Raw genomic sequence first — 12161 nt, 5'->3', positions numbered from 1 at the left:
TCTATGGCATAAAATATCTATGGTTTAGAATCTAACTTTTTTCCCTCCATTTTTACATAACATCCTAAACACCTCAACCCTGTAATCCTAGAAGGCAGGCATAGGCTGCATCTCCATCCTCCACTATGCCACCTCTCCTCCACCCTTCCACTCCTCCTCTTTCATTGCACCATCCTCAAGTCTCTCCATTTCCCATCCCTCTCTCATCCACTCCTCACACTTCTCTCTTACTACTGACGAGCAAATGCACCTACCTCCTCTCCAAAACGAAATATCTCCCTCCCCAAGGAACTTGGAGCAGCATTCCCATACACACACACACACACACACACACACAGTCTGACCATGGAACTGAGGCAGCGTCCACACATGGTGCTTCTGAACTCTCCGAAGGTCTGGCGTGTGGCACTGGTTGTGTAGAAGCCCTCAGCCAGAAGCACAATGCAGTAGAGGAAGAAGAAGGAGGCCAGGCCATAAATGATATACTGAAAATACTGGATACTGGAGTGCAAGGGAGAGAGAAATGGAGAAGATGAAAGGAAGAGGGAACATTATTTTGGCCTTCTACTTCTACACCACCTGGACACACACATTTTACTGTAAAGTGTGTGTACAGTAAGTACAGTAAGTACAGGGACATTCCCCCGAGGCAAGTAGGGTGAAGTTCCTTGCCCAAGGACACATCATTTTGCACGGCCGGGGAATCGAACCAGTAACCTTCTGATTACTAGCCTGATTCCCTAACCGCTCAGCCACCTGACACATATGCTTTCAAAATATAATTCATGATATTGTGAAAGACATGTATTAGAGGTGGAGGACATCCTGACCAGGGTGAGTTAATCCCTTCAACTGCAGAAGACTTCAAAAATACCTAAACAAGATTATTGTGTCTGCCTAGAAACCCTGTCTAGGACCAAGCCCTGGAGAAGCAGCCCTGGAGACTCACAGGTAGGCCAGGGTAATGTAGTCCTGGAGGTTACGGGCAAAGTAGGTCTCAATGAGCCTCTCTGTCTCTGTGAGGGCCTGATGGCCACAGCCGCAGAAGAGAGCAATGCCAGAGAAACACAGCAGGGTGGCTACAAGGGAGGTGTAGGGCACCCCACCCAGACAGCGCATACAGCAGTCATAGCAACCTAGAAATCATACAAAGAAACAGAATTAATACACACACGTATACCTGAAGCAGGCAGCACTATAAACACAATACATGTCCTCATCTACCTTAACATAAACCCAGTAATTTAATTGAGTTAATTAAATTATATCCAATACAAAACACACAAAAAATAAATAATAGATTAATATACTATGTGTTTTGTATGGGCTGTGATTAATATTTTTCACAAAATAAATCATGTTTTACATAAATTAATACACAAGTAAGTTATATAAAATATATAAATAAATAACAATCATAAGGGGGAGCAGATTACTTCATTCACTTCACTGTCATTTTCTGTAAACTATGTGACAACATGGCCTCAAAGGCCATGTATCCTCAACAATAGTGTAGAACCAGCAGTGCCCATCCACTGTGCTGTCTAGTCCAGCCCAGATGAAATAAGCTACAGCTATTCTCTAGTTGACCATTCTTTTCTAAAGTCATGTGCTGCTTGAATAGATGCCAAGGCCATGGACCTACGCCTGCAACGACCCCAGCACTCAAGTCATCCCCCACGCACCCAGACACACTATAGGAGTAAAGTGTGAGAAAAGAGGGAGGGCCGAAAGAGAAAGAAGGAGAAAGAGACCGCTTTTGTGACCAGGGAGACAACAGTCTTTGTTCCCTTGTGTGGTAGGGATACAAGAGCCACCAACAAACAAAGACCAGAGCCACCTCCATCCCACACACATACATGCGCACGCACACACATCATTCTCCATTTACTGCCACATATTCCCCATCAGAGATTTATAGGAGATAGTTGTACATTTACATGTATTCATTTAGCAGACGCTTTTATCCAAAGCGACTTCCAAGAGAGAGCTTTACAAAAGCGCATAGGCTGTTGTAGTTGTAGGCTGTAACCATCTGAAAGCTGTCTAAGTATGTGTGGAAACACAGTCACAGGAAGTGGATAAGCAGTGGCTGGTACCATTACAGTTGGCACAGATGGTAAGAGGGGGGCTGGTGGGTGATGTGCCAGCCCAAAGGGTGTGTGTGTGTGAGAGAGACATGCTCTGTGTGATTGCAGGCTGCCATCCAGATTGTATAATCATAGAGGCATGGAAATCTGTTCTCAAGGAATTAAAAAGTTTGACCTCATCAACACTGACATCACTCAAATCATTCATACACAACCAATATTTGATATCCATAACTACTCCTTTCTAAAGCGAGTACATTGATGTTTTAAGATGCTACTTAAACGTTTACAAAGTATCCCAGGCTAACATCTTGTAGCACAAGTATCAATACATCCTTTTATCTAGCATGGCACAATTACCTTGAGGGACCTACTTTCCTGTCAAATGACACTAATTTAGTAGGGCTCTCAAATCTCAAGCATCGCCGTGAGACTCACACATTGTATTTCTCACGCTGAGAAGTAGGCCTAAGGGATAACTTGTCCCGCTATATAAAATGTATTGATGATGCGCAGGCTGCATACGGTGCAGGTACATGCAGTTAAGTTTTCTACCGAGTTGAGCGCCTTCTCGAGTTATACACCCCACCGGTCTCCAAGATTTTAGTGGGCTACCCAAACGTTGACAGGTATGGTAATCACGCGCCAAACTTTTGATTAACTTGAGAGCCCTGACACTAACTTAATTAAACAGAGTTTAATTTGGTTTATTTAACGTGGAGAGATTAAAGAAAGCAGAGGCGACGAGGGTCTGTCAAGAAGCACCTGTTGCCAATTCAAGCAAAAAATCACCACTGCAGCAGATCTCGACTCCGAAACTTAGAAGTAGGCTACACTTGAAATCCCTTATTAGTCATTGTCAGTTGCACTGATAAAATGACACAACGACATCTATGAGGAATTGTGTATTTAAAGTCGACTGCAACTGCTCTACTTACCCATGGCTAGAAGATTGTGCGTTTAATATATGCCCGTAGCCTTTCGCTGCTCTCCCGCAGCTGGTCCACTGATGATATGCGCGTCTTGTCTTCTCAGCCCCCGGATATCATTCTCAACTTGCTCTCTGTTTTACCAACAATGAACACAGTTGCTGACGGCGGAGAGTCGAATCTTACTGACAAAATGTCGCATTCAATGGACTGCGAGCAACTAGAAAGGCTCCGAGAATAATAGAGGGGCCAAGGTTTCTTCTAACGCTGGGGATGAATTACTTATGCTAGTTCATTGTTGGTGAGCAGGCAGCATCGTCTTCATTTGCATACCATTACATTGCAAGTGAAGCACTGGGGCCCGTTCTCCGTACGTCGCTAACTCAGTTAGCTGGATTTGATTGTTGACGATTTGTCATTATCTTGGATTGTTCGGTTCTTTGAAGCTCATTCTGGACTTGCTGTCATAGCAACAAGTCCTTTAGCTTAAACCTGCTCCCGAGCAGGTTTACGCAGCAAATAAACAGCAAATAAACCAACCTGGTTTATTTTATTAAGATTTGATTGCGACTATCTAAGCAGAGGTGATACAGGAAGTCTGTCGCAGACATGTCTTGTCCGTTTTTACGACAACAATCTGTTGCGGAAGGTGCAAGATAAATTAGCAGAATTTAACATGAAACCAAATTAATTGCTCATTGCGTGATAGATAGATCCAAGCACAGCGCGATATGAAAAAAACATAGGCCTGCTTACTGTAATAAGCGATAAAACATCTAACGTGGTCACTACTATAGGCCTACATTTAATTTGGTCTGTTTTTCCCAGCCCTCTTTCTTGAATTTTGCAGACTGAGGTGTTCCCTGGCGTTCTGATTAAATCTTCAAATTCGGAGTAACCTTTGAGCAAGCTGTTGCTGGCTCTGTTGCGGAAAAAACGGGGCGCTCTTTTTGGCCATGGTGAGCAGCCATAGACTTATGTGAGCAGCCAATAGCAGCGTTGCTGATCAAGGTTTCTACTATCCATACATACCCCCTTTTAGACCAACATATAACTCAATCCAGCTATACTAATCATAAACAACAAGTGTGTTCGAAGAACCGAATTAGCCAGATAAGCAAGATGATGATCTTGGATGTGTCATTTGATCTTGGATGTAATAAGCGACGTACGGAGAACGGGCCCCTGGATTCAGACAGTAACAGTGCATTCACACTGCAGCGACGCGATGCGAGCGACAACATGTTTTCCATTCATTTTCTATGGAGCCAGGCGAATCGCTTGCGTGGTGCATTGTGGGTAGCGACGCGACCGAGTTGAGATTTTCTCAACTTTATGCAAATGAGGAGCGATTTTCGCTAGCGATGGCCAATTGGAGTGTTTTCCTGTTTTTTTCGTAAAGTAGCAACCATGGTGAACATTTCTAGCTTTCTAGGTTTCAAGGTGGAGGAGAAACTAATCGTTTGTGTGGCTGCTTACCCAGTCCTGTAGCTACTTTTTACTGGGCTCTCAAGTTTTATCTAAAGTTTGGCGTGAGGTGCTGGTAGGTGGCATAAAACTGTATTCGAGACAACGCTCAACTCTTCTGAAAATTGCCTTCGCCTCGTCCATTAATTGTGTAATATGGAGTCATGAGGGACAATAACATTTTGCATCTGTATCTATAGCGCATGTAGAAAGTAGCTACAGCAGAAGATCCAACGTTTAGAATTAGTATGATTTCGGTGGTCAGAGTCAAGGAAGTTAATCACCGATCATAGCCACATCGCAAGTTCCACGTCTCAATCATCAGGCACGGTGATGTAGAGAATACGGGTATTTTGGTCTCGAGCTGACAGACATGAACAGTGATTTAACCTATTAAAAGTTAAGATGCTTGTAGCCTATCACGTTAATTCGTGTGTCTGTTCAGAGAGATAGTTAAGAGAAGATGTTGGAAGCGTAACCGAACCGTCGTGAAATTGAACCCACATTTTGTGTCGATAACCCTAAAACTGGCACGCAGAATGTAAAACGGACAGCTGCTGGAATTGTGGAGTGATCTGTAACTGTTTGCGGGAGTGACGAACAGTTGCTGAAATTGGTGGAGTATCTGTTGCTGTTCACATGAGTGACGGAGGCTAGTTCATGTTGTTGAAAAGCTATTGACTTTTGACATTTGTAATTTGTTGATGGTCCCTAAACCTACGCGTTGTTTAGGCAGTCAAAAGCATTGGCTAGCGGCCGCCGGCTATCGAACACCGACTGTGCCAAAACGTCTAAGTTAACGTTCGTGTACAGACGTTAAATTTTAACAGTTTTTAACGTCTGTACACGTTTTGACGTCTGTACGCGGCCGTTTTTAACGTCTGTACACGTTTGGACCATCTATGCTTCCATGCTATTGCCCCAGCTAGAAACGTTCCTAGAACGTTCCCAGAACGTTCCCGTTGGTGTAATGGACGTCGCCTTGTAACGTTCCCAGAACGTCCCATGTTGGTCTCAATGTGGAGTTCTTTAAACTTTAGGAGGACTTTATTTCGGGGCCTTTCAGGATGTGTCATGGAAATTTTGGAATACAGTTATAATATGTGTGTTTTATAATGTGTTTTAAGGGAAGTCTAAAAGTTTGTTAAGAAGCTTAATACAGTGACAGTCGATTCAACCCATTTGGTAGAGATGCCATTTGCAGTTTTATAACTAGGAGACGTGAAGTCTAAGAGACGGGAAGTCTGGGTGACCTGAGAGGGTTCTTGTCACCTGGGGAGGAAGAGACAGTTGGTCTGGAGACAATGTGAATTCAACTGTATTGTTATTGTGATCTGCTGCTCTGACCCTTCCTGTTGCAATGGGTGGGGTTAATCAAATACTTGTTTGAAGTGCCCACACAAAGGAAAGTTGACCATTTGACTGGTTTGGGGAGAGAGGCCACAATAAAGAACCGTGGGAACTTGATATGAAGTCACTGTCACTGAGCAGTGCTGACCAATCACAGAGTTCAGAAAAACCATTTGATCTAAAGTTTATATAAGGCAGGGTTTTGGGGTTGTTCTGGATCACTCTGGCGAACGACCTGTGGCTAGCACCTCCTTCGTTATGACTGATCACAAAGTACTTTGTTAAATCATGATCTGTATAAGCAAAATAAATTTATTGTAACCGCCATCTCTTGACTATTCAAATCTACACAGTGCCGCTAGAATTTTTCTTTATCACTTGGTGGCCAGTAGGGGGATCCTCATTGGTCTACGGCGTTCAGCAGGCGGCTCCCCTCGGCGAATTGATCTTCTGGCAAAAAGCCGCCTTTCCTTCCGCCATGCGTGAGACAGCAGGGCCAGGGGGGGCGCCCGTTGGACGTTTTGTGGCTGACGTGGGGTCTTCAAAAGAACCGGTGAGATATTCTTTTGGTTACTGTGTGATATTGAATTGTCTAAATGTGTGTTTTTAGGCTATTGTCAATAATTCGGTTAAGTAAGTAATTGGGCAGAGGTAAAACTGTCCTGTACGTGTAAAGTCGTACGAATTAATAAGGTAAGGTTGTTGAACCTACCTTTTACGTGAAAGTCGTAAAACAAATGTCTGCAGAAGTGTGTCGACGGACACACACAGAGGTAGTGTTGTTGACGAACAAACACATAGAGGGAGATAAATTCACATGTTATATCGTGTTATGTGTCTTTTTGAGACCCTAAGGATTAGAATATGTTGGGTTAGTGATAGTTTGAGAAATTGTATTGGCATTGGTGCAGTTCTTATTTATTAACGGCCTAAACGTGATTCTAAGTCCCGAGAGAAAAGTATACTTGTGAGGAAATCAGCTGTGTGAGTGAGTGTTTACAAAGGGTTTGAGTCCCTGAAGGTGGAGAACAAAAAAGATAGGATGTATCCTGAGGGATTTTCAAAACAAAGGTTTGAGTTTTTTACACACGTGTTCATTTTTGTTTTATATGTTTTTTGAGGTTAAAAGAAGTATGAGTAACTAATGGTGTCTATTATTCAAGCTATATACAAATTACAAAAATCAAAATTTTAATTATTTTTCGAAATGTTAATTATTTTTTTCGGTTTGAATATTTGTAATTTATGATTGTGCAGTTATTTTCATTGAAAGTTGGGAAGTCGGAATTTAATTGTTTTAAAAAAACAAAAAGGAGTAATTGTGTCTTTATTTTCCGTTGTTGGTTATCGTTTATGGATTGTAATTCTAAAAATGAATGGTCTGGAGGCAGAATTGACCTGTCTAAACATCGATTACATGAAACAAAAGTATGGTAACGATAGTTTATTGCAAATGCAAATATGGATTGATAAATGTGGATTTTCGAGTGTGGAGTCGTTTTGTTTTAAGGACCTTATTGTATTGCGAATAGGTTCGTGGGGAGAAATAGATACACGGTTTTTTTTAAGTGGAGAAAAGAATAGATTTTAGCCTGATTGGAGAGCTTTTTCTGATTGGATGGAGATAGGTCAGATATCTTCTGACATCTGCCATCTTTATAGATTTGCTTTGGATTCCCGCAAAGATTGAAGCTTGTGCCTTGACTTGCAATTGCCATTGTGTTTTAAAGAAGGAAAGGTTAAAGTCCTCTCCGGAACAAAGGGTTTGAGTCCCTGTTGTGTTTGGAATAAGCGTGTTGTGGGCTATGGTCAAAGCTGATGCAGAGCGTGTTGACATGCTGTTGAAAAAACATGTAGGCCAACACGAATTGCTAGGTAAGGTCAATCCAAAATGCGTGCTTTAATTGTGGGAATTTGAGCAAAATGTACGTGAATGTCCGGAGATGTGTCATCTTTGTTGAAAGTTTTCTAGAAATTGTGAGCGAACTCTCAAATCAGAGGGGTTCGTGACCGGAAGTTGAGTTTCGAAATGGTGGCGTACAATGTTTATCGGTTATGACACTGTTGGTAGAGGAGAGACGATTGTTTTACAACTCTGTGTTAACCGTTATATGTTTGATGTTAGACTTGGTCTAAACATTGGTAGATCGGTCTGATTACCGCCAGAAGGCATTTGTTTTTGAAGACGGAGACATTCTGTTTTGAAAATGCTAATGTTAATTCTTTGACTGAATTCTCCACTTGAAAAGAGGCGCATGCGCTTGAGCCTAGCGGAAGTTGATTCTTTCAGTGAAGCTCATTCTGCGTGCAGTGCCCACACATGAGTGCAAAAAATCAACAAAAAAAATCACTCATTTTATAGAGAATTTGACGTTGAATTGTGAAGTATATTGGTTGGGAAAACAGATGTGTGTTTCTGTTTCTTTGTCGAACTTAAGAAAATATTGTGAGTTGCCATACTCTTGATTTGGAAATTATGTACAGACCGATTTTCTATATTATGAGCTTGATTCGTTATTGAATAACGCGCTGGAAATTTAGTGTTTGGGTAGGATAATTGGTAAAAGGCCAGTTTTGGCAATAAAAGCGGTATTCATTTTAAGAATTACAATCCCGGGGTTATTGAAACTTTTATAGAAAGTTATGTGTTCAAACGGAAATGTTATGTTGTTTAAGGAATATTTTTGTCTGGAAATGTTCGATGGTTTTTAATTAATTTTGTGGAAGTTCACAGATGTTACTGTTGTTTAACCCTTGTGTTATTTTCGGGTCGTTCTGACCCATCAGCCGTGTGACCCACCGTCGTATTGCGACAACTTTACCGCATACAAAAACAAAGTGAAGCATTTTCTTTTAACCGTTGGGCTGTCTCAGACCCCCCACATTGCGAAGGTTAAAAGAAAATTATTTTTATTTGTTTTTGTATTGGGTAAAATTGGGTAAACACAACGATGGTTCGTTATGAACCTTTGGGTCATGTGACCCGAAGGCAGCACGAGGGTTAAAGAAATATGTAAAGGGTTATGAAGAAGTGATTAGAAAGATTGAGCCAGTCCGAGGGACTGAAGTGTATACAAGGGGAACTAGTTCGAGAGACCGAATTGCGTTTGTTGTTAACCCTTTGACGCGTACGAACACACCGGTGTGTTGAGTCCTGGCTGGTCCCTGGAGCGTACCAACACACCGGTGTGTTGGAACGCGTCCTTTAGAATGTCCAGTTTGGCTTATTACGTAACAATAAACTCTTCAGCATTAGCCTACGCGTATGTTATAAACATGAATCTCAATTTACTGTATATTTTGAGAAAGTTTACCTTTATTATCCATAAGAAAACGTTCAAACAATTTAGTTTAGCTAATGTTAGCTAACAGCTAACCAAAAATAACTCACGCTTTACTCACGCCACCTAGTAAACCATAATATTATCCGTTTTCCTTGACTTGGCTATCGCTTTCAACAGATTTTACTATTGTACAACCAACCAGAGATCGAAATAATAGATATACGTTCACAAATATGCATCTAAAACATCTGACATTCGTCTGTCTTTCGTCTCGTTTTGAGCTACTAGAGGCCATCTTTGATTTTTTTGTCTTCCGGCAACAAATATGACCCTTGATGATGTACCCCTTGACCCCGTACACTTCAGTATTTTCTCGTGAGAAGATTAGGTCATCTCGTTGACCATTTGACACCCACAATGCAGAGTACTGATCAAAACAAAAAACATGGCAGCCTACATTATCGTCATTAGCCAAGTTAGCTTCTCGAAAGCTACACTACGATAATATATCATATCAATTCACTGTGGATTCACCTGTGTGAATATTTAAAAATCGTAACAGTAATGACAGTACTAAGTTATTTTAATAAATATTTTAATAAGTTAAAAAGCCCACACCAACACGTTTCTTAATTTTTAACACGTATCCTTTTACTCATTTCAGGTAGCTAATTACATGTCCAGGAAAGGGTACAATCTCGTCATTGTCACGTTACATATCAATGAATATCATTAGCACACAGCTATAAAAAATATCACATCAAAATTATTTAAAACCTTACTGTGTAGGGGTAGGCAAAGCTTCTGTCAACATATCGGCAAAAAGGTACAGCATGTTTGAGTTGTGTGATGTACTGGCTATGTTTAGGACATGATCCTTTACACAGGATCCACTATGGACATCCAGGATCATGAAGGGCTTGGGATTTCTGGATCTGTTGTCATGACAAGTCAACTGGTATTTATTGTCATCATATACTTACAGTACACAATGAAACAAAACAACGTTCTTCCAGGACCTAGACATAACCTAGACAACTACAACAACTGTGTGGAATTAGGTCAATAAAATTGGTCCAATAAGACAAGATGAAATTTGTGACAAATGCCTCAAAACACCAAGAAGTGGGGATACTGTGAATGTAAACAAGTAAGCTAGTGCAAGGGAAACTGAATGTAAACATAACATACTAATACCATAATACATGGACATCAGTTATTGAGGTAGCAGCAATATGCAAAAATATTGAGTTTGATGATGTACAGGAGCGTGTGGGGTGCATGGGTTTGTCCACAATGCGTGTGGGTTTGGGGATGCAGCATTTGGTATAGATGTTTGTGAGGGAGGGCAGAGAGATCCTGACTATCTTCTCAGCTGTCCTCACTGTCCTCTGCAGGCCGTGATGCAGCTCCTTGGGATGCTCTCTACAGTGCCTCTATGCAATGTGGTGATGGTGTGGGATGGGAGATGGGCTTTCAGCCTTTGCAAAAAAATAAACATGCTGCTGGTACATCAAGGAATTAGGTGTTTGACGGTCTCGATGTTCAGCAAGGAATGGTCACTTTGTGCTGACCGTACTTGCTCGACACCTGAGAGAAGGCCATGTACTATACATGGACAATTTGTACAGCAGTGGTGTCATGTTCTGTTTCTTGGAACGGGGCCTGTGCGGGCCAACATTCACCTGTAAAATTATAGGGAGATGTTCAAGATATAGAAAACGGTCAACAGCAGGCAATCAAGTGGTATGACAAGTGGTGCGTTTCATTACCCTATGAAACATTACAGTCATACATTGCCGTCTTGTCATTTCAATAGGTTGTTAGATTGAATAAGCATAAAGTCTGGTTTATTCTACATGTCGTCCATCAACTAGCCCTAGCCCAGACTTTCCAAACAAATTACACTTGCCTCTCATTTTTGCTTGAACTGTGGCCTGACAATAAATGAGGAATACATTTTCTATCAACACGGAAATTAATGACAGTAGATGGTAGCAAGAGATCACAAAACATAGCCATCAATATAGAATGGATGTCTGAATTATTGTGTTTGCTTTAATTGGACTAAACATGGCAAGTTAGTAATCGCTAGTTACCTGAATAATACCCTTTACTACGAGCTAGCTAGCAAAAACATCAGATAGTGGAAAACAACCACAGGTCATGCTTTCGTCTCAATATCATGCCACAGGTATGTGTATATTTTGTGGGTATAAATAATCTACTCACCAGAAAAGTTTCCCAGATAAAGATGCCAACCAAAAAGGTTTGAAGGTATCCAAGCAGCATGAGCTTGCTTGATCGCCTTTCGCCGAGGTGTGTGGGAGTCATGTTCCAGTCTCGCCTATAGCTCAATTTGGTTGACGATCAACAGTTGCTGCTAATTTACTTGGCTATGTTACGTAGTTTGTGTAGTAGGATTATAACAAAGTAATGCAAGTGCATCTAGTCAGTCTACCGTATTACTAGGATTGTAATGTATCGTTTTGTTTTCGTTTAGCTGGCTTCCATCCAGTAACTTATTTTGTGAACACTGGCTGCGTTGCCAACTCAGAAGGTTTACGAGATGGAAGCCAGCTAGAGAAAACAAAACCATGAATATAAATCAAATTAGACTGACTGGATGTATCCAAATTATTTTGTATTCGTTATAATCCGACCACACAAACAACGTAACATAGCCTAGTAAATTAGCAACAGCTAACTTGTTGATTGACTCTTTACTACACTACGAGCTAGCTAGTTTGGCAAAAACATCACCTCGTGAAATACAACAGTTCATGCTTTCATCTCAGTATCGTGCAAACTATATGGGTGGTATAATTTGAGTTATACAAATACTTCAGTCACCAGAATAATAGCCAAAATATCTACTTTGAAGGTTTCCGCCAGTCCCCTGAAGCGGAAGAAATACGTAACGAGAAGGTGGATAAACAAAACAACCAATGAATGGAGTATTCGTCACTAATACGGGGTGCAAACTAGGTCAATGGAAAATGCGAACCGAGAAATACTTAAATTGTATAGCAATTCGATTT

The 12161-nt window shown here is 41.1% G+C and overlaps 1 protein-coding gene across 3 annotated transcripts in view; it reads right to left on the bottom strand.

Moving 5' to 3' along the window:
* LOC134032503 (myelin proteolipid protein-like) overlaps positions 1 to 12161 on the bottom strand; it is a 422406-nt gene that overhangs the window by 17382 nt on the left and 392863 nt on the right. For all 3 annotated transcript variants that reach the window (XM_062476486.1, XM_062476487.1, XM_062476485.1), the window contains exons 2-4: positions 3029 to 3306; positions 950 to 1136; positions 345 to 501 (exon numbers count right to left, since the gene is read on the bottom strand). In XM_062476486.1, coding sequence (XP_062332470.1) covers positions 345 to 501; positions 950 to 1136; positions 3029 to 3032 — 348 coding nt within the window. In that variant the 5' untranslated portion in view covers positions 3033 to 3306. The remainder of the gene's footprint in view (positions 1 to 344; positions 502 to 949; positions 1137 to 3028; positions 3307 to 12161) is intronic.

This window comes from Osmerus eperlanus, chromosome 13 (genome assembly GCF_963692335.1).
Source record: "Osmerus eperlanus chromosome 13, fOsmEpe2.1, whole genome shotgun sequence".
NCBI classification, from domain to species: Eukaryota; Metazoa; Chordata; class Actinopteri; order Osmeriformes; family Osmeridae; genus Osmerus; species Osmerus eperlanus.
This window is presented reverse-complemented; position numbering and strand designations above follow the sequence as displayed.